We start from the raw sequence: 24,770 nt of genomic DNA, 5'->3' as shown, positions 1-24,770 counted from the left end.
TCCAGTTCACCCTGCAACCTGCATCCAATTCCTCACATCTCCAGGGATAGTGGCCATTTTAATCCTCTTTGTGAAGGTTCAGAAAAGGCTTGGTGTCCCAGAAGGCTTCTTGCTGTACCCAAGGCTTTGAGGCTGAGAGATGCTGTACTGTCTACCCCCAGGACAACCTCTCAGAGAAGGGCACGTTTGGCCTTTGCTATCCCTGTTTCCTTCACAGCAGGTGAGTGTTACAGTGCAGATACTCCAACACGTGTATCAATCAACGAGGCCCGTGGAAAGAAATATCTATGGACAGATTCTCGGTAGATGTTTCAGAGATGTTTATTTCTCCAGCCGCATGGCCGGGATCTGCCCAGGAACTGCTCAATCACGGGACCCGAGGGTCCTTGCCCACGCAAGGGAACACAAAACAACGGGGAATGAGGCTGACCAGGGGCAGGGAAACCCCGTGCCTCCTGTCCAGGGCCCCTCTCCCAGGACCACATGCCAGGGGGGAAGGGACCCCGACATTTCACCGTTTATTTTTAACAAAAGAGATTTAAAACTTAACATTGAAAACAACAACGACAGTTTCAAAACAAAACAAGCCACCCTCCTGAGTCTTTAAATGTCCAAACAGATTCTCTGGAACATCTTAAGGCTGACAGAAGGGAGACAGGACTCTCTGAGCATGCTTTGTGGGGAAACTGAGGCAGGAGAGGGTTTAATTTCTTCCCTCCCCCTTTTCATTCCCCCCTTGGCATCGGAGACGAGTTGTAGGGAAAGGGAATTGTATAGGGAAGCCATGGGGTGAAAAACAGATTAGGAATAAACTGGGATGGGGTAAACTTAGGAAAGGGCTCATATTGGGTATAGGGTAAAAGGGGAAAGTAGGTTGTGGGTAGGGAAGTTGCTGGGATGGATGTTGTTTATAATTTTGTGCATAACAGCTGCCTTTGACGGGAATACCTCCAGGCCCAGTAACATTTGCTGCTTGTAAACCCTTCTTTCCTTGTACTATGTCAAATTGTACAACTTCCCCATCTCCTACACTTTGCAGGTAATTTTTAGGGTTATTCCTTTTAATGGCAGTTCTATGGATGAATAAGTCTTCCCCTGTATCATCTCGTGTTATAAATCCATAGTTGTTTTTGGCATTGTACCATTTCACAGTTCCTGTGATTTTTGTGGCTACAACTTCTCCTGTCACGTGCTTGTGTGTTTGTTGTGGCTGCTGGTCCCACCTGGCTGCCGCCTCGCCGACTCCAATGTCTCGGTCGGGCCCCCATGTTGAGGCTGCTCCGTGCCCTCCGAGCGGCGCTGCTCCGGCGCGTGTCTGGGCTGGGTGCGGCTCCTCTCCACCGCCGCCACCCGCTGCCCGCGCACCGCCCCTCTCGGTCGGGCGTTCACGGGGCTCGCTCCACCACGCGCTGTGCAGGGCCGGGCGCGCCGCTCCCGCTGCACCTCGCTCTGCTGCCGACACTGTGGCTCGCGTGGCTCCGCCCGCGCGCAGGATCTGCCTCGCTGCTGCTCGCAGAGCGCTCGGTGCACGTGGCTGAGGCCACACGGTCCCTGAGCAGGCTTCCCTTCGCCAGGACACAGCTGACATTGCTCAACAGTCTCGGTAATTAAATAATATTCATGAAAATATTCTTCCATCGGCATATATTTTGACTCAGAAATTAACTGTGTCCAAACAGTGTTCCAAAAGTCTTTGGTAAGAATCAAATCCCAAGAAACGTAGAAAAAGTTCTTAAACAACCATGAAAGGAAATGTTTCAGTTCCTTTTGAGCTTGAATTAAGCTAAAATTTACAAATTGTTGTTCAAGAATCTTTTCAAGTTTAAGATAAATGTCCATATGCAGTTCTGAGAGCCAAGAGTCCTTCCATGGTTCCTCCATAGTTTAGAGATGGAACAGCAAAACAAAACAAGAAGAGAAATCCAGAGTTTACTCACAAATCAGTCGCTGTCCTTAGGGATCGGGGATCGTTCTGCTCGCGTTACCCACCATTTGTTACAGTGCAGATACTGCAACACGTGTATGAGACAACAAGGCCCATGGGAAAGAAATATCTATGGACCGATTCTTGCTAGATGTTTCAGAGATGTTTATTTCTCCAGCCACCTGGTCGGGATCTGCCCAGGAACTGCTCAATCATGGGACCCGAGGGTCCTTGTCCGTGCAGGGGAACACAAAACAACCAATGGGGAACGAGGCTGACCAGGGGCAGGGAAACCCCGTGTCTCCCCCAGGGCCCCTCTCCCAGGACCCCACAGCAGGGGGGAGGGCCCCAACAGGTGAGGAGCTGTGATCATCACAGGGCAAGCTGGATACCCCCTGAGGATCCCCCTTACCAAAGAGGGACTGAGGGTGATGACTGTGCGCAGCTGCAGGTGAAACTGGGCTATCAGGGGCTGTGTCAGAGAAACAGCTGAGCTTGTTTTCAGTGCTGACCTTGAAGGCTGCATGCAGGTGATGCACAGACACGTATGCACAGGGCAGGCAGCAGGGAAAAGCTCAAAGAAATGGTAGGGCTGACAGGAGCCATTTGCCCTTCCTTTGTTTACTGGTCCCAATGTGGATTATTGTCCTGTACTAATGGGCAGTCGCTGCTCAGAGGTAGTGGTGAGGCACATCCATCTCCAGCAGAAGGTGAGAAGACTAATCTGCCCCGGAAAAAGGACCACCTGCAATGGTAGCTGGGGTTGACAGCCTGTTGCAGCCTTAGTCATATCCGTCTGCTAGAAAATCTCTGCTCTTGTATTACACCTTAATGTACTTAAGGACTGCGGTAAAATTTATGCCTTCTTACCTGCAGCATTTTCTAGTCGTCTGAGTTTGTCACTTCAAGGTGCTGCTTTTTGCTGTTTGTGTAAGTTAAAAACAGTGAGAACATGTAACTAAGCCTGCATTCAAACTGTGCAAGGTGTAGAGGTAGCACAGAACAAGCGTGCAGGCAGAGATGTCTAACAAATGGTCACTGCAGCTTTAGCTGCATGCCAGACATCGCTGGAAAAGACTTTCCAGCCAATTACAGCACTTGAGAGAAGGTCTGAGCTTGGGCAGAGCTAGAAATCAAAGTCCTAATTTCCTGACTCTATGATGACTGTGAGTCATACCAAGTTTGGAAAAACTCTATTCTTGTCTCTCCATAAGCATAATAATGCTACGGAGCTTCTTGGTGTTCAAAGTGTTAAAGAGATGTTTAAGGAATTATATAAATGATAGTTACTGCAAAGGCTCATGTAATCACTTCTAATCAGAACCATAATGTTTTCTCATTTGGCCTCAAACACAATCCTTTGAGATCTCTCTGTGTGTGTATACATATGTGTAAGTATGCAATAAATAAACTACTATGGTTCAAAAAAGCCTCATCTGGGCAATGACTGTGAGCCAGACAAAACTGGAAAGAATGAAAATGGCCAGAATCTTCCCTCCTCTCAAGCTGACAGATCTTATGCACTTGAAGAACAGACTTTTCTTTTTCTTACACTCTCCTCTTTGAAGACCAGTGATCTATTTCATCTGCCCCAAACAAAGGACTCCTGAAAGATGTTCTCTGAAATTTATTTTCTCAACCCTGGGGCAGACAATTACTGCTGTTCATTCATGCTTTGCCTGTTTAGATATTGGAAGGATGCATGTACTTTCTGTCATTGCTATAGCATTCCCAGGGCAGGCAGCATGTTCCTGATTTGAGCTCTGCCCACCACTGGCTGTGGAGTCAGCAAGCCAAACCTTGTTTAGGTGCTTACAGAAGCAAATGGTATCTTTACTACCAGCTGATACCTGACCAGTGTGATGCCTCTCAGGTTCTGATCTGCAGTCGGTGAGATGGGAAAATCTAGTAGGAAACTGGATAAGGGCCTTGAATGCTGGCTTTGACATTGCAGCTAGTTCCTCCCAGCGGCATTCCTCAGGGAGCACATGATTGGCATGTGTCAGCCCCCGTGACCCAAAAGATAAAACGCTTCACTAGCCCAGGCAAAACAGGTCACAAGTGTAACTTTGGACGTGATTCAGAGAAGCACTCGGGTGTTCTTTGCTTTGTAAGCACTGCAGGATAAAGGAACAGGACGCACAACAGGCACAGGATCTGTTGAAGGTTGCCTGTCTTAGCTGTGTATTATTCAATTCCCTGTCACGGGAGAGGAAAGGAAGTGGTTGTTAGCACAAGTTTGGCAGCAACACAGTTGTAACCTGTTAAAAGTCCACTGCTGTTTGGATTTGCTCTGTGCAGGATGAACACATTACAATCAAATGCATTTTAAATGCAGGAGTCCAGCTTGAGAGACCAGTGCAAAAAACTTTGTTAATACAGTCACTCAATGTCAATTTTATTACGTCACATTGTAGCAGCATAGTTATAACTGGTGATTCAATACACACTTCAGCACCTTGCAGGAAAACACACTGTGGGCTGGTCGCCTGTTTGCCAGTGTCCATCCTTTGCCAAAGCCTCAGTTCTCCTCTCAGTCCCAGAGCTGACCTCACACTAACGTGGCAAGAGCCTGGATGTTGTGGGAGCTTTCAGAGGTCTTGTGCGTGGTGTGGTGGTTTCTGACGCCTCTGCCCCTAATGCTGCCCTTGGGGCTGTGCTGAGCCTTGGCTGCATGGCGCTGGAAGGCCCGGACGGTGCGGATAGCAAAGGTGCAGACCACAAAGCTGGCAAAGTACAGGCAGGAAGCAACGACACCAAACAGGCCGACGGCCGCGTCGCCGCCCTGCACAGTGCAGCTCATGGAGGTGTAGCCACGGCGCGCGTAGAGCCGCTCCCGCCTCCTGCACACCTCGGTGGCGTTCACCTGCCTGACAAAGTGCAGGTAGAGCCCCACGGCTGCTAGGTAGGCCATGCCAGCCAGCAGGCTGAAGGCACATTCGCCTGCCAGCAGCCCTGTCCGGAGCTGCTGGATGGGTTTTGCCCCCACGACGAGGAAGACGAGGGTGAGCGCGGCCATTGTTAAGGTGAAGGCCACTCCACCATACACGCAAGGGGCTCTCATCTGAGTGAACTGCATGTCCAGCTCCCTCACCTCTTGCAGTTCTGTGCCCTCAAAGGGACTGTAGGCCGAATTCAGGTTAAAGGATCCGAAGCCTCCAAGGGACGTGAAGCCTGCAACGGAGGCTTGGGAAGCAGCCACACAAATCAGCACCAGGAGGTTAACCGTGATTTCCACAAACTTCAAAATGCCTGGAAGAAGCAGAAATATGGGAATAGGTGTCAAAGCCACATCTTGTGCAAATTGTGGGTGACAGAAGTACACCAAAACCATAGACAGAGAGTACAAATACTGAGATATTCCTCTTGGCTACAGCTACAGAAAAGCGCTTGGAAAAAAAAAAAGAGAAGCCTGAACTCTCGTGAGTACATTTTGGAGGTTGGGCAAATTACTTTTTTTAATTTGTCAGTGTGCTTGATAGATGGATCTTCATGCAATGAAAAAAAATCCATAAAAATTTTACTGTGCTTGTGTTACTGCCAAGGCAAGCGCACAGTGATTGTATTTTGGCCTGTAACTACTTGGCATAAACACACTGAGCAAGAAATAACCAGTATGAACAAAATGCTGAGGTTGAAGCTGACAAAAACCTAGAAGCTTCTAATGGCTTGAAAAATCGTGCAAGTTATTTAGCTCCTTCAAAATGTGTTTACTGCTTTAACTTACACCTTTTTTTTTTTTTTTGTGGAAGTATTTGTTAATTTAAACTTACTGTCTAACCAGATGCAACTTGCACTTCCTCTCCTTCAGAGACAAAAATCTCTTCATAACTCTGAAGAAGCAGTTTTTGATTGCACAAAACAAACAAACAAAAAACAAAAAAGAAGAAGGAGCGGAAGGATGCAAAACCCACCTTATATGCAGAGATAAATTAAGTGAATTAGATACTGAATTTGGTCATATGTGCTCTTTCACACGCTGACCTTCAGAAGAAAGCCTTACAGCTTCTGAGCTGACTCTCCACTTTTTCTTATGTTCGTCTACTAGTAATAGCAACCAAGTATTTTTAAGGGCAAAAATACAAACAAAACCCAGAACCACGAAGGGGAGTAATTACTTATTTTTGTGGTAGCTGCCTCTCAGGAAAGTGCCTCGTTTGATAAATCTGATTATTCTGTGACAGCTCACTAGGGGTCAGACTAAGATTAGTAAACATGATGGATGTTGAAGCGTAGCACAGCTAGAGTTGCCTACTGGAGAAATGAAAACCCTTAGCGTGTCAGGAGTCTTGCTCCAAAGTTCTGAAGTTAATTACAGAATTGTGAATCTTATTATTCCATTGCTGTCTGACAGCCAAGAATGTAAGATGCTCGACACAGTGGTCCTATATTTGTCTTTAAAGTGGGGCAGGATCTGTGGTTTGCACGTAGACTTTCATTTCATGCTGCTAGCGCTGATCCACATGGCATTTCCCTCTTGAGCAATGGCTCAGTTGTTGTCAAGGCTGTATGGGCTTGAAAAGGAAGGGCTGAAGCAGGAACGCAAGGGAGTTAAACAAATTCCTCTCTTGTGCTGCCAGATGCTTCTAACCAAAGAAAGCCAGTGACAGCCACAATGAAGGATTATCGGATATTCCCATTCTGCCCCTTCTTACTTCCTCCACAAAGGGCTAAGGTAATGAGTCCTTTCCTGCTGCCACTTGCTCTGCACAGGAAGGTAGTGTTAGAGCAGACAAAATTGTTCCCCTTGTTCAAGAGGAACCAAGTGAGCACTTCTGTGCATGTGTTCTTCAGAGGTGATGCTGATTTCTGCATGACAGTGTGCCTTTTCTTTGACCCTTCTGCACAACCATTTCTGTGAAGTGGGGCAATAACCATGCTAGTTAGCAAATCTGTTCAGGAGGCCTCAAATATTTCAAAGGAGATATCTGTGGAGTTAACATAAAGAGAAATTTAAATTTTGGCCCTGAAGTTAGAATTTGGAACTCCTTGTACCAAATTCAAGCCATGCAGCCAAAACACTCATCATTTTTAATAGGTAAAGAGGCATCACTTTACTAGGACTGTTCATAGTATTTTGAAAGAATAGTAGCTGTGCAGAACATTAATTGGAACTCAATCAGGTTTTTTTTTTTTGTCTGCTCAGTTGAGTTGTACATTATGCCTTCCAAATACAGGGAGTCAACTTAGATCCTCAGAGCCCTTGGACTGTGTTGGATGTAGAAGGGCACTTCCCTTTTTAGAGGCTGATTATTGATTTAATAGATGCTCCACCAGGAAACAGTTCTTACAAGTCTACATGGAGGAAGGACCATTTGATTAAGGGAAACATAAATTGTAAGTATGTTTGGCAACTTAGTAGTTGGGAATTCATGATCAGTCAGCTGCTGACTTCAGAATTTCCTTTTCATCTATGTGTACTGAGGCCCTTTGACCTGCAGAGCATCTTTTCCTCTTCATTACCTTGCTGAGCTTTGGAAAAGGCAGTTTTCTGTTGTCAAAGTAGTCACTGCCTGCTGCTAACCTCCCCACATTTATAACTGACCCCAATCCTCAATGATGCTATTCCAAAACTTTCTGTGTGTTCACACATGTTCTGTATGCCACCCCTTAACTTTGCTGAGCTGATTGACAATAGGATGAAAAATGTGATCAGTGCAGGTCTACTGTATTTTTAACTGCAGCTGTAGATGCTTTAAAGGCATGCCTGAAAAATTCCCTTAGACAGGGCATTCAGGTTGGACAGGTTTTGTATGTACCTGCACAGTTGTAACACATGCCTGCTTGTAGAATTGATTAGAGTGACTAAACAATGGAGAGAGGTTCATCAGCAGCGACTCCATCAGTCACTTTTATCATTTGGATTAACGATTTTTTTTTTGTTAAAGAAAGTGCAATAACAAAGCCTCCTGCACTAAAGACAATTCTAAAATTAAAAGCAGTATGTAGAATGAATTACAGGTCTATGATGACAGCCAGCTGGGTTTACGAACAGAGCAGACAATCAGTGGAAATGCCTAAGACCTTGTATAATCATCAGGGCTTTGATGGAAATATTAAGCCCTACAGTATGTTCTGATCCAGGAACCCCAAAAGCCTCGTGCAACCTTAATCTGTGATAGATACAAGCCAATACCAAATCCTAGTAGTATAAACAGGACAGAGAGATTTGAGAAGTAAGGAATGAAAGGACAGTTAAGTTTTGAATCTTAGCTCTGCCAAGGTATGCTCACACACATCCCAGCGGTGACCTGTGTCAAGCAGTGTGCTCCTGGCAGAAAGGATTGAGTTACAAGCTGCACTTCCGAATCTGTGCTGCCATTTCTGCTTTCACAGGCCAGTTAGCCATGTCATCTTGGAGTTATACCTGCAGAAACCAGACTGCCAAAAGGTCTTCCTATGGGGAAGTGTCTTATCTCTACAGTAATTCTCTAATCCCACGCAACAATGAATGCATTGCAAGATTTAAGTGTAAAATGACAGGAGGTCTGAACAGCTCAAAATTCTTTTGGTTTGGTTATTTTTTTCCTTTCTCAGGTTCAACATCTTTGGATTTATCTAAAATGTTACTCATTTGCATTAAAATCAGCACATTTGTATCTGTATTAATATCAGCACAGTGAAAAGCTGGCTTTGGGAACTAACCCTCTCCTTACTGAACAAATTACAGGACTCCTGTCAGGGATCCTGGATTGCTATTTCCTTTCCCATGCTTCTTTCCCGCACTGCTTTTCAGCACTGAAGGTGAGGAGAATGGCCGCAATCTAGAAAACAGTGGGTGTTGCCAGAGCTTTCCACAGAATTGTTTCATTCATTCCATAAAAAAATCTAAATCTGCAGTGGACAGTAACTTCAATGTCTCATACTCATTAATTTTGCGTGAATCCAGTTGTCTTCTGCTGTGAGTAGGTTTCCTGCTAGAACAAACAGCAGCCTTCCAATTTATACTGTTTATTTACTATTCACTTTTTCTTTCCCTTTCTTTTCCTTGCTAGGCTATTTCCATGGTATCAGCCCACTGAACAATGGTTTTATCTTCTGTCAAATGGTGGCCTTGACTATCCAGCAAAGCAGCCAGGTGGGCTGGTTAAGGGTACAGACCCACAGGTAGCTGACTTTAACAGCTCCCACCCTTGGCTGGGCAGTCACTACTTTTCTCCCCTACCCCCTCCAGCTTCACGTTAGGCCCTTCCAAGAGCTGTTTAAGTAAATTAAAATAGCAGGAGACTAACTTTTTTCTTGTGTGCTGCTAGTTTATTTCTACAGCTTTAGCAACTTGAGGTGATTCACAGCATATATGAGCATTCGTGTTGGCATGAGTTTTACAAGGGCAATAACAGCCAGGACCAGAGAAAGACAAGAAACTCTCCTTCTCAGGTGAGGTGAGCTGCTAAGTCTGCATGCTCTGCCTCATAAAAACACACTGTGGCTGAATGTGTGGTACCCAGTAACTCAGCTGAGGACTCAAGTCTCATGTGCCAGAAGCTGTAAAGAGGAATTTTCATCCAGGCACTGTGGCAGGACAGCCCCGATGTTCAGGTGTGGAGGTCGTGGTGCGTGTCTACATGTGTACATAAAGTAAAATGGCAAATTCTTGTTTGTTCCTTTGTTTCTGCAGCTGCCATAAATGAATTTTCAGGACAAACAGTTCTGGCTCTTTCTGTTGCACTCCCCTGACCCCATGAGGGCCTGACTAATGGAAAAGACCTTCAGAGTGTCTCCCTCCACTGTGTCTGGCACAGCAGTCACCTTCTTCCTCTGCTGAATGTACATGGATGACTCCTCCTGTCTCTTGGTGTCATTCCCTCCTCTTCAGTCAACACTGCTGTGTACTTCCAAGGTATTCTATGTCTACCATCCTCCGTTCTGCCTTGCCTTCTCCCTCTGCTTCCTTTTTAGACCACGTACCACTGGGACCAGCAGAACCCAGGGGCATCCTGGGGGGTGCGTGGCTGCCACTCTTGGACACCTGGACCCCGGTGGCAGGGCTAGTGACACAAAGGTCAGTGGCGCCCATGTCACATCCCATTAGGGGTCGCTCCAGGAGAAGGGAAGCGAGGAGTTAGAAGCTACAACACATGCATGAAAAATCATTCTCTGAGCCGTTTTCACTGAAAGTTGTCATTTGGTTCTTTTTTCCCCCCAGTTTGGGTAGCTTTCTTCTTTTCAGAGGTAGTATTTCTTTTTATTTATTTTTTTTACCCCCCACAAAGGAGCAGGCAAGTATTTTGACCATATAGAGTGACTTACAAAAGCAGCAGTCAGTCCTGAAAAGGATCTCAGATGCAGAACATCTCTTGCCAGTGCAGGTTGGGCATTCCCCAGAGACTGAAGGCACAGCTCAGTGCAGCTTTGGTCACCTCTCTGCTAAACTGAGTTGGTGGCAGGAGGAAAAAGATAAGGAGAAGGGAGAAAATGTGAAAGTAAAGCAGGATTTGGCTCTGCTTTTAGAAGGGGACAGAATATGACTGAAGTGGGGAGGAACCAAAACAGAGGAGAACTGTAAAAGGGAAAAGAAATGAAGACAACAGTTGCAAGAGGTCAAAAATATAAAATCTGGATGCAAAGATGTTAAAATATCTTTCTAACGGTATTATTCACTTTATGTAGAAAGCAAGATCTTACTGAAACCAGTAACAAGAATTCAACCAGCTTCACTGATGCAGAGTAAGGGCAATACACAGCTTTGTCATAAACAAAGGAATGCCCCCCAAGCCCCCACACCACTATTATTTTCACAGGTCTCTGTGTTCTTCAGCCAATGGTGGGATTTAGCTTTCACTAAGTCATGCTAAAATCAAAGGCAGAAAAAAAAAAACAACCCAACCCTAAAACACAAGAATTAGGCAATGTAACACCAACAAAATCTTGGCTTTTCAGAGGACCCAAGGGATGCACATACTCAGAGCCAACTGAATTTAAATTGCACGGATGTGCCCAACACACTTATGCTCATTTGAGATATCCGTCTTACTGGAAATCACTGAAAAAAATAGTTTAGAACTGGGAAAATTAAGTGATTTATGTGCTCTATAAAAAAACATTACTATTACCTTTTAATATGTTGTCTCTCTTTAGTCAAGATAATCACTCTGTTAGGAAATCTCAAAGGATGACCAGCCTTGGTTTGAATGACTCAGAGAAATCTTACGTTCACAGAGTGGTCAGATCCAAATGTATTATCCTGTTTTTATGTGTACCCTCTTCCCTTAAAGAACAACTATCCCACCTGCTCTATTCTTTTTGCTTAATACCCTCCCATCCTCTGAACAGTGCTGTCCAATTTTCACAGGAAAGGGTGGAATTACATTGTAGAAGTACTGCATCATCCTCTATCCCCATATTTTCCCACCACTGTAAGACACAGTTTCAATACAACCCAGCCCTTGCCTGGGAACAACAGCTATGGTTTACTTGTACCCAGTAGTTCTTTAAAGCATCACTTCTAGAATATTCTTGATTTCTCTCCTGCTAATTGAGCATGAGTCATCTTTCCTAATTTTGCAGAGGGTGGGAAGCAAAAGATCTTGCATTAAACTTTAGTATTTGACAGTACTGCTTACATATAACAACTGTAAAAGGCTGTATTCTATTTGTAGCACTGGTAGGTCTCTGTATGGTCACCTCGCATTCTGCATTTCAGGAAATGGCCTTTTTTATTATTTTTTTCTTAATGTACAAATAGTTCTTTCAAGTAGTAAACAAGTGTCTTGGTATTGAAACCAGTTTGCAGGAGTTTTTTTAAAAAGAGTTCAGAAAACAATGAAACACTCCTGTTCTGTATGCCAACTTTCCATGGCCACTCCCTCTGTTTGAACTGAAACTAAGCCACCTTTAGAAAGTACAAAGATTGGGGTGTTATTGCTCTTTAAGTAATCATAGTCTGGCTGAAGGTGGGTCAGGCTGGAGGCACCTGTGAACCCAAGCTTCTTATTCACTTTACCAATTGTGGGTTGTCACACTTGGTGAGCAACATTCCTGTCTGAGTGGATTTTTCTCCTTTAAGAGAGCTAGGATCACCTGCTCAAGAAATAGAGCTACATTCAATAGATAGTCTGTCTGCTGTATCAATTGGCTTTGAGAGCCACTTTTTAAAGAGAAGAGTTTTCCTTTGTTCCCATAATTTGGGTCAGATGTGGGGAAGACAATCCTAGTTCTCTTACAGGAAAGACGGTGTAACTCTTCTTCTGTAATGGCAGCGAGCAAACCTAACTAAGATTAGCCGGTATGGGAAACATGGACTGGAGTCTAACACACACCTAACAGCTACTAGCACCTTTGCCAGTATCTTCCCCTGCCAACTTTAGTGAGTCATCTCAGTTGCAGTTCTCCCTTCTCTAAAAACAATCATGTACATGTTAGCACAATGCCAAAAGGTGGATGAAAATAATTTCATATGAAAACGTGGGCAGAGTGAAGTCCCGTGTGTTGGCAAGGCAACAGTTTTCTAAAGGTAGGATTTGGCATCTGCAAGTGGTGTAGCTCCCCTGCATGTTTTTATAGAGCCAACTACTCAAGGCTGTTTGTATTTCACAGCAAAGAGGACTGAGCTCCAAATGAAATACTTTAACATAAGAACAGGAAGGAAGGTTACCTGCAGCTCTGCTGCTGTATCTTGTTACTGTGCTACTTTAATTAAGCATTTTGAATAGCTGGGATTATTTTAATCTGCACAGCTGCATCCAATTCCCACTAATATTGTCTGTCTTCACAATTACAAGATTGAAAAACTTGATGGCAATTTCAGTCTGTTAGTCACACTGTATTTAAAATATACTTTGTAACAGATAGAAGGGGAAGCCATCTAATTACAATGAGACTATAAGGGACCCTAGTGCTCCCTTCTTAGGCAGAATACATGGAAATTAACTGCCACAGGAACAGTGTATACCAGCTTTGAGCACAACTGAAAGGAGCTAATAAGCACAGTACACTGTGGGGGCAAAATGTGAAGATGGTGACTACAAAATACAACAGTTTCTAATCCTGTTGGGTGCCCCCACAGAAATGTGGGTGTCCTGCATTGCCAAAAAGATGCAACGTGCTGCTGAATGTAGTTGTGAAATGCTTGCTCTCACCCAGAGAGTTACCTGCACTATGCTCATTTAATGACCCTTCAGTGTTTTTGAACATGCATACCTGAAGCTACAGCAGATTTTTGACTTTTGTCCAATGCCTCTTGCAGACCACTATTCTCCCCCGACATCTCTGCAGCACTGAAAGGGATACAAGTGCTCTACAAAACGTTTTTCCCCTCCTGCTCCGATGTCTGACTCCAAGAGGAACAGTATCACAACGTAACACAGCAGAGAAACAACAGCAGTATTATGGTTGAGAACAATGGCATAACTCAAAGCTAGTCTCTGTTAGTGTGAACCCTGTGTCTAGGCTGACTTTTCATCTCAGTATTTTTCTCTAGTCTATGAGTATTTCCCAGCAGGCATAGGTATGGGGGGAAAAACAAAAGCTTTTGTAAAAGCAAAAGCTTATAGATGTTTACATTTGAATTAATGCTGGCTTGTTAGTGCATGAATGTATCCTGGAGAAAGTCATTGTTACTCCCTAATTCTATTTCCTCCTCCAAATAAATTCAGTTTGATATTTCCTCCTGGCTATGCTTGAAATTGGAGACTTTTCATGTTGCTACAAACCATAATGCTGTCTTTTTCTGAGAGGAAATTGGTCTGAAGGTTTTAACAATTGTGGATGTTAGAATGTAGGTTAAAGGCATGATTGTTTGGAAGTGCCTACAATATGCTTAAGAAATCTGACACTACTCAAGGTGCAAAGCTGTATTCATAGCAGCAAAGAACAGGGATTCAATTATACTTGCTCCCCCACAAACTGTTTTGTAATCTTTTTAGTGTTGTCTCCCTTAAAGACCAAATGGGTTGAGAAGTTAGAAAAAAAAAAAAAAAGTTATTTGCTCAGGAATCATGACCAGCACAGTACAATCCTATAAAGGCAAAAGGACAGGCAATTTTCTGAGTCATGTACTGACCACAGATGGGAGAAACTTAGTTTACCATTCCTGTTTAAGCAAAACTACAGGAGGCATCATCCTAGAATTGCATTGCTCCACCTCTTTCACACCAACATACACAATGAAAAGAAAACTGAAAGTTTTTAAGGTCAAGTGACCAAGTATCTGTGACCAATTTACAATCAGCAATTCACTCTTGGGTTCAACTCGGATTTTCCTCTCACTGAGGTGAAGGATGGCAGCCAGCCTTGAACACTTTTCTCATTCTGGCTGCCAAACAAAAGCACTGAATCTGGTTATATTTTCAAATATATCTAGGGGGGTTCTTTGGAAGGCAAAATGATTACTAATTTAGGTTTTCTACACAGAAGAGAGAACTACAGAAATTTTACCTGCACTGTGAAAAGCAAATTGAATGCTTCTTCTGACAGAATTTCAGCTCTAAGAATTCCCACGTCAAAAAATTCTTGTTGTTTTCAACATGTGCTGCTTTAAATGGCATGTATAAGATATTGGGTATAAGTGGTAAAAAATGGCTATAGCAAGCAGCAGCTCCTTAGTTAATGAAAGGTTTGTCTTTATCACAGTTTATTTCAAATTCCCATAAATTATATAGTGCATCTAGGCAGTTTGACACCAGTCTATAAGCTGTTCCCTAAATCTTCTTCACTACTGTAGACTTCTGTGTTTCTACTGCCTTTTGATCTGTAATCTGCAGGCCCACAAGTGTAGCTTTTCTATGGAAAATAACCCAATATATAGAAACTAGACATAAAGACAGCATAGCAGGGAATACTCAAAAGTTTGTTATAGGGAAGTCACTTGAAAGAACCAGCAGATACCTGAAGAAAGGTAGTGCCTTTAAATGACACAAGATCCTGTGAGATAAACAATCCTCTCACAGGTTAGCAGTGGTTAAAGGATAATAAAAAGGAAACAGCCAGTTTTCAGGCAACTAGGGTTAAGGGAGTAATCTCTGGTTTGTGTTGCCTGTCACCAGCATGCCCATGTTGGCAGTGCAGTGGGAGGGGATCTGCAAAGTCAAACAGGTAGAGCTGAAGACACAGGGGCTACAGGATAGACATTTTCTGGGGAGAGGGAAGTACTTCATTTTGGCTCTAGTTTGGTCCAAAGGGCAGAGTGTCTGCTAGTAGTTACAGCTCACCCTCTCCTTTGGTTTTATCCAAAGAAAATACAGTTTGTGCACCCTGGGTCTGCTCTGCAATATGGCCCAAAGAGCTGTAAGTGGAGGTTCTAAACAGGTTCAGCTCAAAAATACATACCAAAATACTATGGTAGATGCACAGACTAATGAATTGAAAAGATTGAAAAGTGAGATGGTGAAGTCTGCTTTAACAATAATAATCATAAAAATTTCTTCATGCTTGCCAACAGTAAAATTGGTAGGCTGCTGAGAGCTCTAGCTCTTGAATGTGAAATTATTGAAATCAGTGTTTAATAAGCAACCTGCATAGTTGTACAGAGACACCCACAAACACCCATCCCCCTATCGACAGAGCACACAGATGGGGTCTAACAAAGCATTTCCATTTCAGGTAGCTTTCTCTGAACACATCAGGTCAGTGTTCACTGATAGTCAAACACTACACAAAAAGCTAGGAAGCATTAGAATAGGATTACAGAACCAGAGCCTTTATGCAGATGTCTGATTCTTTTGGGATTTTTTTTGGAATTTTTACTGCATTTCTGGTCAGCCCGTCTCAAAAAGGTGTGGTGGATCTGGAAAAGGTATAAGACTGGAAAACTGACCAGAACTGGCTGTTGTTCAATCTGTGAAGAAGAAATAGGGGCACAGGGAAAAAGGGAAGACTTCACTCTAAAACCATAAATCTCATGGAAAAGGTGGATATATGAGATTATCACTAGATATTTAGAATACCATCAGAATCAGAAACACCTTCTTTAAAATGTTTTAAGGAACAAAACAGTAGTTCTTCAAGTGGCACAAAGGAACTCTGGAACTCCTTATCCTTAGGTAATGTGAAGGTCAAATATTCAAAAAAGGGATTCAGCAGAGAATTAAACAAATTTGTTAGGTCTGTAAAGAGGTATTAAACACAACAGATGTGAGTGCAGTCTTCCAATTCAGGAAATTCCACCAATCCAAAGTCTGGAGTGTATTCCAGAAGACAGCTCACTCTCTACTGGCCCAAACTTTGATGGTCCTCCTAAGTTTGTACTTTAGTCCATTGTTTGGGAGGAAGAGTGATGAGGTGCCTCATATGATCCAGCACTGCTATCCATGTGATCCCACCTGAATGGCTTTGAATAGGTATATTCATATAATGTTTTAAGATACTTTTTTCCCCCTTCTGTTTTCAAGATGAAAGGATTAAAAAGAACAGAATGTTTTGAAGTTTCTTAGATGGTATCAAATGTTCCTACCAGCAAAAGGGGTCAGTTTCAGTTGTTTCTTCAATTATATTTGGGCTGGGTTTATTGTCCTAATGTGGTTGTAGGGGGAAAAAAAAGGGGGCAGGGATTAGGGAGGGAAGCTGGGAATAACGAAGAACGAGGTTTTAAAGTGTCCTAAGGTCCTAAGCTGTTTAAAGGATCCCTAAAAAACCAGCTACTTATTTCTGAAATTTAGCTTTAGTTTTTTGGGATACAGCTGGTAAAAAACATGGATGAAGGGGGCACTATCTGCATGAAGCAAATACTTTTCACCGCTCTGGTTGTACAGAATTCCTCTGTAGTTTGCTATACTGCCCAAAATGCATAAAGAACATAACCTAGGTGTGCTAGGCAAAAGAAAAGAAAACCAAAGCTCAACTACTTAGTGGACCAAGGTTCACATTTCCTTTGCTGCTTTGGAAAAGATGGTGTTTCATCACTTTATTTCCCAGCCTTCTTTAAGTCTAGTTTATTTTAAAATTATGGTGATTGGGAAGGGGGAATTTCACCACACTGCTGATAAATCATTGGCAAAAGAAAGAGATGGTTAAGAAGTATTTACAGGAACTTTTCATGCTTCTAAAGTGTTGCAGCTCCCATGTACTGACTTCTTAGTAAACAATTCATGTAGCTCATTTACAACATCTACCATGACTGCAGGGAATAGAGAATTCTGCAAAACAATTCTAGTAAAGTCGGCTAAATCTTGGTACTTCCAAAAATTAAACAGGGGAGTAACATTCTCATAATCTTATCAACCTTCAATATATTTTCATTTTTTGAAATAAAGTTGCTAATAAAAGGGTTTCTTTTCTGCATGATCTCTTTTCCCTCCTCCCCTGCAAGATCAGACATTAAATTTTTGGAAAACACTGAGCAATACCTGGGGGAGGGGTGGGAGTAAAATCATCATCGTCAACTGATGCATCCAAAACTAGGACATTTAAAAAATCTTAATGATGTTTAATGCACTGAAATAATGAAAAGAAAATGGCAGGGAAAAAAAAACAAACAGAAATCCACATTAAGCTATCCACAAGTCTAAACACCAGTGAAACTGAAAACTAAAACTAACTTGTCACTTCATTTTTCTAAAGCTCTGATAAAATAGGGCATTGAGTTTTCTGCAGCTTTTCAGACAAGTTAAAACAATTCAGTATGGTTGAAGAAGAAACTGATGATACAATTTTATCTGGATAAAATATCAGTATGGCTCCATGTCATTAAACTTTTACTAATGGTTGCAGTTACATCTGAAGATGAAAAACAAACTGCATACTAATACACAGAACACATTTGTAAGACAAAATAGTTCATCTCACTCTTAAAATTGTTCACATATTCACATACAGAGAAATATTAAGAGCAAACTGAGTATGTTACTTAACGTTCCTACATGGAGTGAGAAATATCTAACATTATGTGCATTAATTTACTTCCAACAGCTAATCTCTTCATTTGTTTCCCTACTGGAGGACAGAAAGAAGAAATAGACTGGAAGTCTATTTATAGAAATCAGCCAAAGACTGCACCTAGCTGCAAGTTCAACTCAGACTGCAGTGGGGCTTTCCTACAGACAAGGTGAGAATGATCGTTGACCTGGAAGAGGGAAAACTTTCAAGGGGTAATGAATATTTTAACTACTTCTTTTTTTCAGTTTATAGGAATGCATTTACTAAGGCTGATTTCCTCCCACAATAAGGCTCCTTTCTGTCCTTGTTGCAGTTGCTTTCTACCCATGAAAAACCAAAATTATTTCTCCAAAACTGTTTTATTGAATTCATGTCCAGAAAACAGTTTTGTCTCCCACAATGATACTTTATAAAGATGTATGAGAAATAACTGGAGCAAATCCAGAATTGATAAAAAGTCTCAAGAATGTGTTGGAAATAAACTAGCATCAAACCTTCAACAGCCATCTTTAAATTACTCACAGATGCAAATGTCTGTTTTATTTCTAAATCCCAAAGGTTAACTCTTGTTGCACAGACTGGCTGATTACACACATGACCCACTCCGGTGCTCTGGATGCATATCCAAAGATGTATTTTCAAGTATCTAAATATCTGTAAAAATATTGCCTTTAGATGTCTAAAATGGCATAACTCTCAGTTAATTTTCTCAGTTCTTGGCGGCTTGTTTTGTTTTGTTTGTTTTAATTTGTTTTCTTTTGTTTTAATAGTCCTCTAGCTTAACTTTGTTGTGCTCCTAAACACAGAAACCAAATCCAAGGGAAATCCTCAGAAGAAGAGGGGTGGATGGCAGGCAGTAAGAGTCTCACATACCTCTTGTTGTGCATACCTTTGAACACTTCATTGAGAAGCTTTCCTTGGGAGGATAAAACTCTGGTGGTGGGCCAAAATACTGCTGTGCTGCTCCCGAGGTTTTAGAGTAGAGGTCTGAGCAAACAGGAGAAGTCCTTGAGTGCTGGCCACCTCGGATGTCTCCTGTTGCTCTACAATGGAGTAAATGACTGATGGTTATTAATTAGGTCATAGTCTCTCCTGAACATTAGAACATGAGAAATTGTCAGATGCTCCTCTTAGTGGAAGCAACTAGCTTGCTTCCCAGGCATCTGACCTTTTTTGTTTGCCTGTTTTGAAAGAAAATATCCCAAAAACTTGCATAAATCCATGTTCACAAGGATATTTGCACTCAATGGGCCTTATTTTGGAAAATAGTGTACTCACTAGGTAGGCTGGCTGAACTGTTTAGCTTATTGGCAAGAGGTAGAAACAAGAAATAACAGCTTTTTCATGAAAACCAAACAATTTTATCTAGTCCATAGCAGGCCAGATAATAAAAATGAGAAAGATTCTGGCAGAATAAATGTGCGAAGTAGCACATCCATTTCATGGGTGTTTTGTCAAGTCTGTACTTCCAACTAGTGTCTCCCACAAAGATGCCTTTTAAAAGCATAAAAGCTAGTAAAATAAACAGATAAAGATTATAAACTAGGAAAAAATGGCCTATTCAAATATTTTGAGGTCCTTAAAGATACTTGAAGAAGACTCTAAAATCAACCCTCCCCCCCACAAAAATCAATCTCTCCTGTCTTCAATTAGTCTCTTCACTGATACACTTCAAAATGGTCCAGTTTGCTGCAATGACATACGTTCCCTATCTGAAACCTAATGATTTTAAAAGTTAGTGAAATTTATATTATTTTATAGGAAAAGTGCAATTTTCCCTATTTAAACTGAGCTAACACTCAAGCTATAAGAAACATTGGCTGCAATTTTTTTTGTGTTTGGTCTAATCAAAATTTTCTCCCTCATTTGAGGGAGAATTGGAGCTTGCCTTTTTCAAGGTCCAGTTGGATGAGTTTGTTGTTAAAGGGTATTTTAAGTCTCATTCAGCATTATTATTTTTTAAAGTCTTTGTATTCAGTTTTTATCTTGAATTTCTTATCCACAGATCAGCATTTTCAACTGTAGTTTTGTTTGCTAGTATCATTGCACTTCACTAAGGTTTATCTTCATCCAATTCCAGGCTCAATATTATCTCGTTCATCCACATTAAATCATGTTCTTTGTAGTTTTTACATTTTAATTAAGACATTCAATAACAAGACCAATGCTAACATCTCCGAGTTTAGTTGCCAACAGCTCTATTTGGCTGAAACATTTCTGATTTTTCTGACCTCTGTCCTGTGTCTTGTGCAACTACCAAAGCATCCTGTGCAGCTGTGTCACATAAATTAAATAAGCTGTGTGATTTATAAGACTTCCAGTAACTTGAAAGCAATCCCTTTGGTACTTCTGATGCAGCTGCTTCTCTCTATTGTTTCCTGCTACTTGCCAGAAAACAAAACAAAACAAAAAATCAAACAAAAAAACCCCTAATATTCAGCAACAGAGTACAATTAGGAAAAAAAGATCCTTTTTTCAGATGCTTTTTTTTCTCACTATGGCCTATTCTGGCCACCTCTGCTGCTGTTTTCCTTGAGGACTTTACCATTCTAGGTAATTCTCCTTAGCAGTGGGAGGAAGGTTGCTGTAGGAGTTTCAGACAGAAATGCATTTGGAAAGAGAAATACTCTGGGCCAGAAAGCCTAGTTTATTGGGGATGAAAGTATTAGGCATCCAAACTGCAGCTTCCACAAAACTCTTCCCATGTATTTCATTATAGGACCTGATGGTCTTCTGATCAATCAGCCAAAGTTTTCACCAAAACCCATGAGAACTCCATGTGAACCAAGCAGAGGAAATGTTGTTAGGTTAAGCCAAAGTCCTTCAAAACAACTGACAGAAAAGTTTTTCAATTCGTTTTAGTGGGGTCTGATGGCCCCCAGATGCTTGACTTGACTCTAAGAATTATCTTCATGGCTGTTACAGATTTGTAACTGCAGCTTCCCTTCCTCTAATCCCTGGTGGATACAGGGATGTCTGTGAACCCTTACGGTCTGTCCATCAATTTTCGATCTACATGTCCAAACATATAAAACTAACAGCAAAACCAAGAAATCCAGAGAAGTGCTTTATTAAAAAGTGGTGGTTTAATTTATAGCTAGCCTTTCACACATTGCTTATAGTATGCTATACATGAAAGAAAAAAAAATCCCACATCAAACCCCCAACCTTTTTGGTTTTTCTTTTTCTCTCCACTGTGCTATTAATGTGTTACTGGCATTAGCTGCTCTCACTTCTAATATGTTCAAGATAATTTAACTATACTGCCTGCCAATCTCTGCTTTTGCTAAGGACAGGCATTCAGCCTCTAAGGATGATTCTAAGGCTGGTCTTTGTTCCCATTTCTCTTCAATTTTTCATAATTTAAGAGAGACAGAAGAAAAATTCATTAGCTATTTTCACAATACAATAGTTTTACCGCTATCCAAGTGTTTTATACTTAGCCATAAGTACTCCTTGTAGTCCACACAGTGCTCTTCTCTGCTCCTTTTATTCTCATCCTGTTTTCCTTGCTAAAAGGCAAATTATCAGGGAGTACTTCAATATTTCAGCTTTTCAATAATCTTCATTATATTTATCTCCTCTCCCTGTTTGCCTTTATTCTTAAATTCCCCTACAATCATGTCCCCAGAGACTAAATGGGAGAGATGAACACTCTACCACCATGGCAAATTTGCCAGTGGTCTTTAGATCTACAGACCCCTCTCCTATAGTGCAGCCATGCACTGGCACGACCTAAAAGGAGAAGAGCCTAAGCTCACATTTAGCATGCTGCAGCCTGGCCAGGCTGGAAGGAGAAGTGTAATATCCTAAGAGTTTATTGGCACTGGAAACCCATTAGTTGATCTGCTCATTGTGGTGATAGGGGATGACCCACTGTCAAGTGCTGCCAACAGCCTTAGACACTTGAACAAGCACTCATCTATTGACAGCGACTACTGAAAGTAATTCTATGTCACATCAATAGGAACATGTTCACAGCTGAACTAGAGCATCCTGAGAGCTCATTAAGTCCCTGTGCTAGTCTCAGCCATGCAACATTCTCATTTAAGCAATGCATATTTGGCAAGCCACGGCTTGCTGTCACCTGCTGACCAGTGTCTTCAGGAACTGTAGTAAGACTCATGGCCACACTTCACCTACTCATGACCCAACTTGATTCAGATAATCCCAGAAAATACACATCTCTGCCTGTGTTACACAGCCTATCCTTCTGGCCTGTCTCAAGGTCAAAACAAAGAAAAAAGGTTAAATTTCTGAGTATAAAATAGCTCCCTGTTCCAAATGCAGTAGGCTCATGCTTTCAAGGCTGAGTAAAAGCATTCTTTACTATTGTAAAATAAGTCTAGTTAAAAGCAGAGAGAAGGCAGACATTGTAAACTTGCTGTGATATCTCTTAGGAGATAAAGACATACCTGGCATTGTATGGGTATGGTTTTTTTGCTCTTCTGTCTTCCTTGTATCTATCAGATCTATGGTTCTCATGGTGCCTGTATTGCTTATCTTGGTATCGACTCCCAGCATGAGACATCTTGTTTCTTAGATGTATTCTCTCCTTCTAAAGGAACTTCCTGAGCCAGAGAAATAAAACCAGTTCATTTTATTGCTCCACTTAAAAGTTATTCATTGACCACCACTCACTTCCATTTCATGCTGATTCAAAATTAGTACTGACTTCTTTAAGAAGTGAAGGAAGTAAAACCCTTTAAACAAGGTAACTTCATTAAAGCAGGAAGTTTTTCTTTACCTTTTCCTTTTCATCGAGTAAATGCAACGTTTCTATACTCGGCATTTATTGCACTTAGCTTATTTACTAGGTCTGTTTTGACTCTCCTGCCTTTGCTGCCAGGGCAAGGCATGGTGTCCACCAAGAACTGAATCTTTGCTTCTGTAATCTTGTGTCTCAGGTAGGGTATTAAGCCCAGCAAGTGCCAGTGCACTGCGTGAGTGCGCACACAGCTGCTAGTGGCACAGGGAAGTCTGGAAGAGCAGGCTGTGACCTTTGTCCTGGGAGTTTTTAAAAGGAGGGCGCCCGTGGGTGTAAAGAGAGTCAGCACCAAACGTCGCCTGTGATTTGCATAAACATTAGGTACGGGCAAAGCTGTCCTGGGCTGAAAATAAGTTGGCGAGAAGCTATACCCTGGTAAGTCTGTATTAAATATTACCAGGTTATTATTTGCTGAAAGTGTTTTATCTTTCCAAGCTCAAACCTGTAAAATAGGGAAACACAGACTTCAAACACCTGAGCAATCTTTAGATTCATTTGCCTTCACCACAGCCCTTCAACATCCTCGCAGAAGCGCCTGCGGTCGGTTCAATTCGGACTGATCAAGGCCTGATGACCTTCCTCCATCTCCTTTACGTGTTATAAAGTAAATAAACATATAAAAATATAATACAAAGGAATAAATTAATTTTTATTTGTTTACATCTAAGAGGGAAAGAGACGGCGCCTTGCCCCCGAAGCAGCGCAGGGCAGGAGCCATTCCGCAGGGAAAGCTTCCTGGTGTCGGTGCCGCCGCCGCCGCAGCGCCACCACAGCGAACCGAGACCCCCTCGGCGTCCCGGGGGAGGCCCTGGGGTGGGCGCTGCCCCGGGACAGCCGGCGCACACCGGGCCCCTCCCGCCGGGCCCCTTCGCTTCCCCCCGCCGCCAGCTCCCCTGCGGCCCCGGGCCCGAGGCCCGCGGCCCCCCGCCCTCACCTGAGGGAGCGCCGAGCTCCGTCCCGCCCCGCAGCAGCTCCCGGAGCCGCCGGCACCGCCCTCCTGTGCCCGGCCGCCCTCCCTCCCGCCTGCCGGGGCGGCCCTGCCCTCTCCTGCCCGGGCACGGCGGCTGCGGGGGAAGGTGAGCAGAGAGACACAAAATCAGGGAGTCACCAAATCACAGAGTCAGTTTGGTTGGAAATGACCTAAGGATCTCTGAGATCATCAAGTCCAGTCTATGATCCAAAGCCGCCGGGTCAGCTAGATCATGGCACTGAGTGCCGCGTCCAGGCTTTCCGTAAGTACCGCCTGGGATGGTGTGTCCACCACCTCTCTGGGTAGCCCACTCCGATGCCCAGTCACTCTTTCAGTGAAGAAATTCTTCCTGATGTCCAACCTGAACCTCACCTGGCGCAGCCTGTGTCCTCTTGTCCTGTCACTGGTTACCTGGGAGAAGACGCTGACCCCCACCTGGCTACACCCTCCTTTCAGGCAGCTGTAGATAAGGTCGCTCCTGTGCCTCCTTTTCTCCAGGTAACGTGCCCAGCTCCCTCAGCCGCTGCTCATGGGATATGCACTCCAGACCCTTCACCAGTCCTTGGATGGGCAACGAGGAGGAGCAAAGATCTGTGGGAACAGGCTGGTGTCTCGGAGTGTAGGACAGCCCGGGCTTTTTTTAATTTCATACAATGAGGTCCCCATGCCCTGCAGTGCTGAGGAAGAATCTGGTAACCGCAAGAGAATATAAAACCTGAGCGTTAATAAAGTTGAAATTTAAGGTTCCCACACGTTGCCTTATTGTTTTTTTTTAAAGCCACCTCCATTTACTGGCAGCATTCAGGGCAGAAAGCCCCGCAGAACAGTGTGGGTGAAGGAGAGGAGGTAAAAGAAAATGGGTGAAACTTGTCCCCAGGAGCAAGTGTGTGGGAATGGCCTGTGTTACACTAGACAGGCTGAACAGGGAGGTAAGCAGATAAACTCTCCTCTGGTGCAGAACCATGTTTTGGATAAACAACCATTTGAATGCATGCAGTCTCCTTTCTTGGTGCTCTGCTGAAAGCCCTCCCTGTGGTGTATCTGCAGGGGCTTTGTCGCCTCACTGCCAGCCTGTGATGTTTCTCTTACAGAGGAACAATGTGCTGGTCTCCTCAGGATGCTTTCTGTTGGTGTTTATAATCTCTTTTTGAAAAGAGTTTGGACTGGCTCTTGAACCAGCAACAAATGGCTTGTTGGTTGTGCGGTCCTGTACACAAAAGCAGTCTGTGCCTGGGAAACAGGATGGTGGTGTTAACATGACACTGTGCCCGGCTAATCTTGAGCTTTGGAAAGCTTCC

General features: G+C 43.0%; 1 protein-coding gene and 1 long non-coding RNA gene across 5 annotated transcripts; one reads left to right on the top strand and one right to left on the bottom strand.

The window, feature by feature from the left end:
- Nucleotides 1-296: 296 nt before the first annotated feature.
- Nucleotides 297-23,955, bottom strand: LOC138106911 (MARVEL domain-containing protein 3-like). 4 transcript variants are annotated; one of them, XM_069008273.1, is made up of 4 exons: nucleotides 23,845-23,955; nucleotides 22,150-22,305; nucleotides 18,608-18,777; nucleotides 297-5,176 (listed from the first exon to the last, which is right to left on the bottom strand). In XM_069008273.1, the coding sequence occupies exons 2-4, from the start codon at nucleotides 22,263-22,265 to the stop codon at nucleotides 4,476-4,478; spliced, it is 987 nt and encodes a 328-aa protein (XP_068864374.1). In that variant the 5' UTR covers nucleotides 22,266-22,305; nucleotides 23,845-23,955; the 3' UTR covers nucleotides 297-4,475. The 4 variants fall into 4 exon arrangements, with proteins under 4 accessions (XP_068864374.1, XP_068864371.1, XP_068864373.1 ...); XM_069008270.1 differs by lacking the exon at nucleotides 23,845-23,955 and adding an exon at nucleotides 23,437-23,503; XM_069008272.1 differs by lacking the exon at nucleotides 23,845-23,955 and adding an exon at nucleotides 22,977-23,355.
- LOC138106914 (uncharacterized) lies at nucleotides 23,550-24,218 on the top strand. The gene is made up of 2 exons (XR_011149189.1): nucleotides 23,550-23,734; nucleotides 23,971-24,218. It is a non-coding gene; the product is annotated as an uncharacterized lncRNA (long non-coding RNA).
- Nucleotides 24,219-24,770: the final 552 nt, after the last annotated feature.

The sequence above is a fragment of the Aphelocoma coerulescens genome, chromosome 2 (assembly GCF_041296385.1).
Source record: "Aphelocoma coerulescens isolate FSJ_1873_10779 chromosome 2, UR_Acoe_1.0, whole genome shotgun sequence".
NCBI lineage: Eukaryota > Metazoa > Chordata > Aves > Passeriformes > Corvidae > Aphelocoma > Aphelocoma coerulescens.
Note: the sequence above shows the minus strand (reverse complement) of the source record. Positions and strands in the feature narration are given on the sequence as shown.

Bases quoted from the DNA above. Each gene is read 5' to 3' on its own strand.
- LOC138106911 (XM_069008273.1), bottom strand. From the start codon at position 22,265: ATGTCTCATGCTGGGAGTCGATACCAAGATAAGCAATACAGGCACCAT. The intron at 18,778-22,149 runs GTATGTCTTTAT...ACTCCATTGTAG, and splicing joins CCATACCCATACAATGCCAG to AGCAACAGGAGACATCCGAG. The intron at 5,177-18,607 runs GTATGTGAGACT...TGCTTCTTCCAG, and splicing joins AAAGGTATGCACAACAAGAG to GCATTTTGAAGTTTGTGGAA.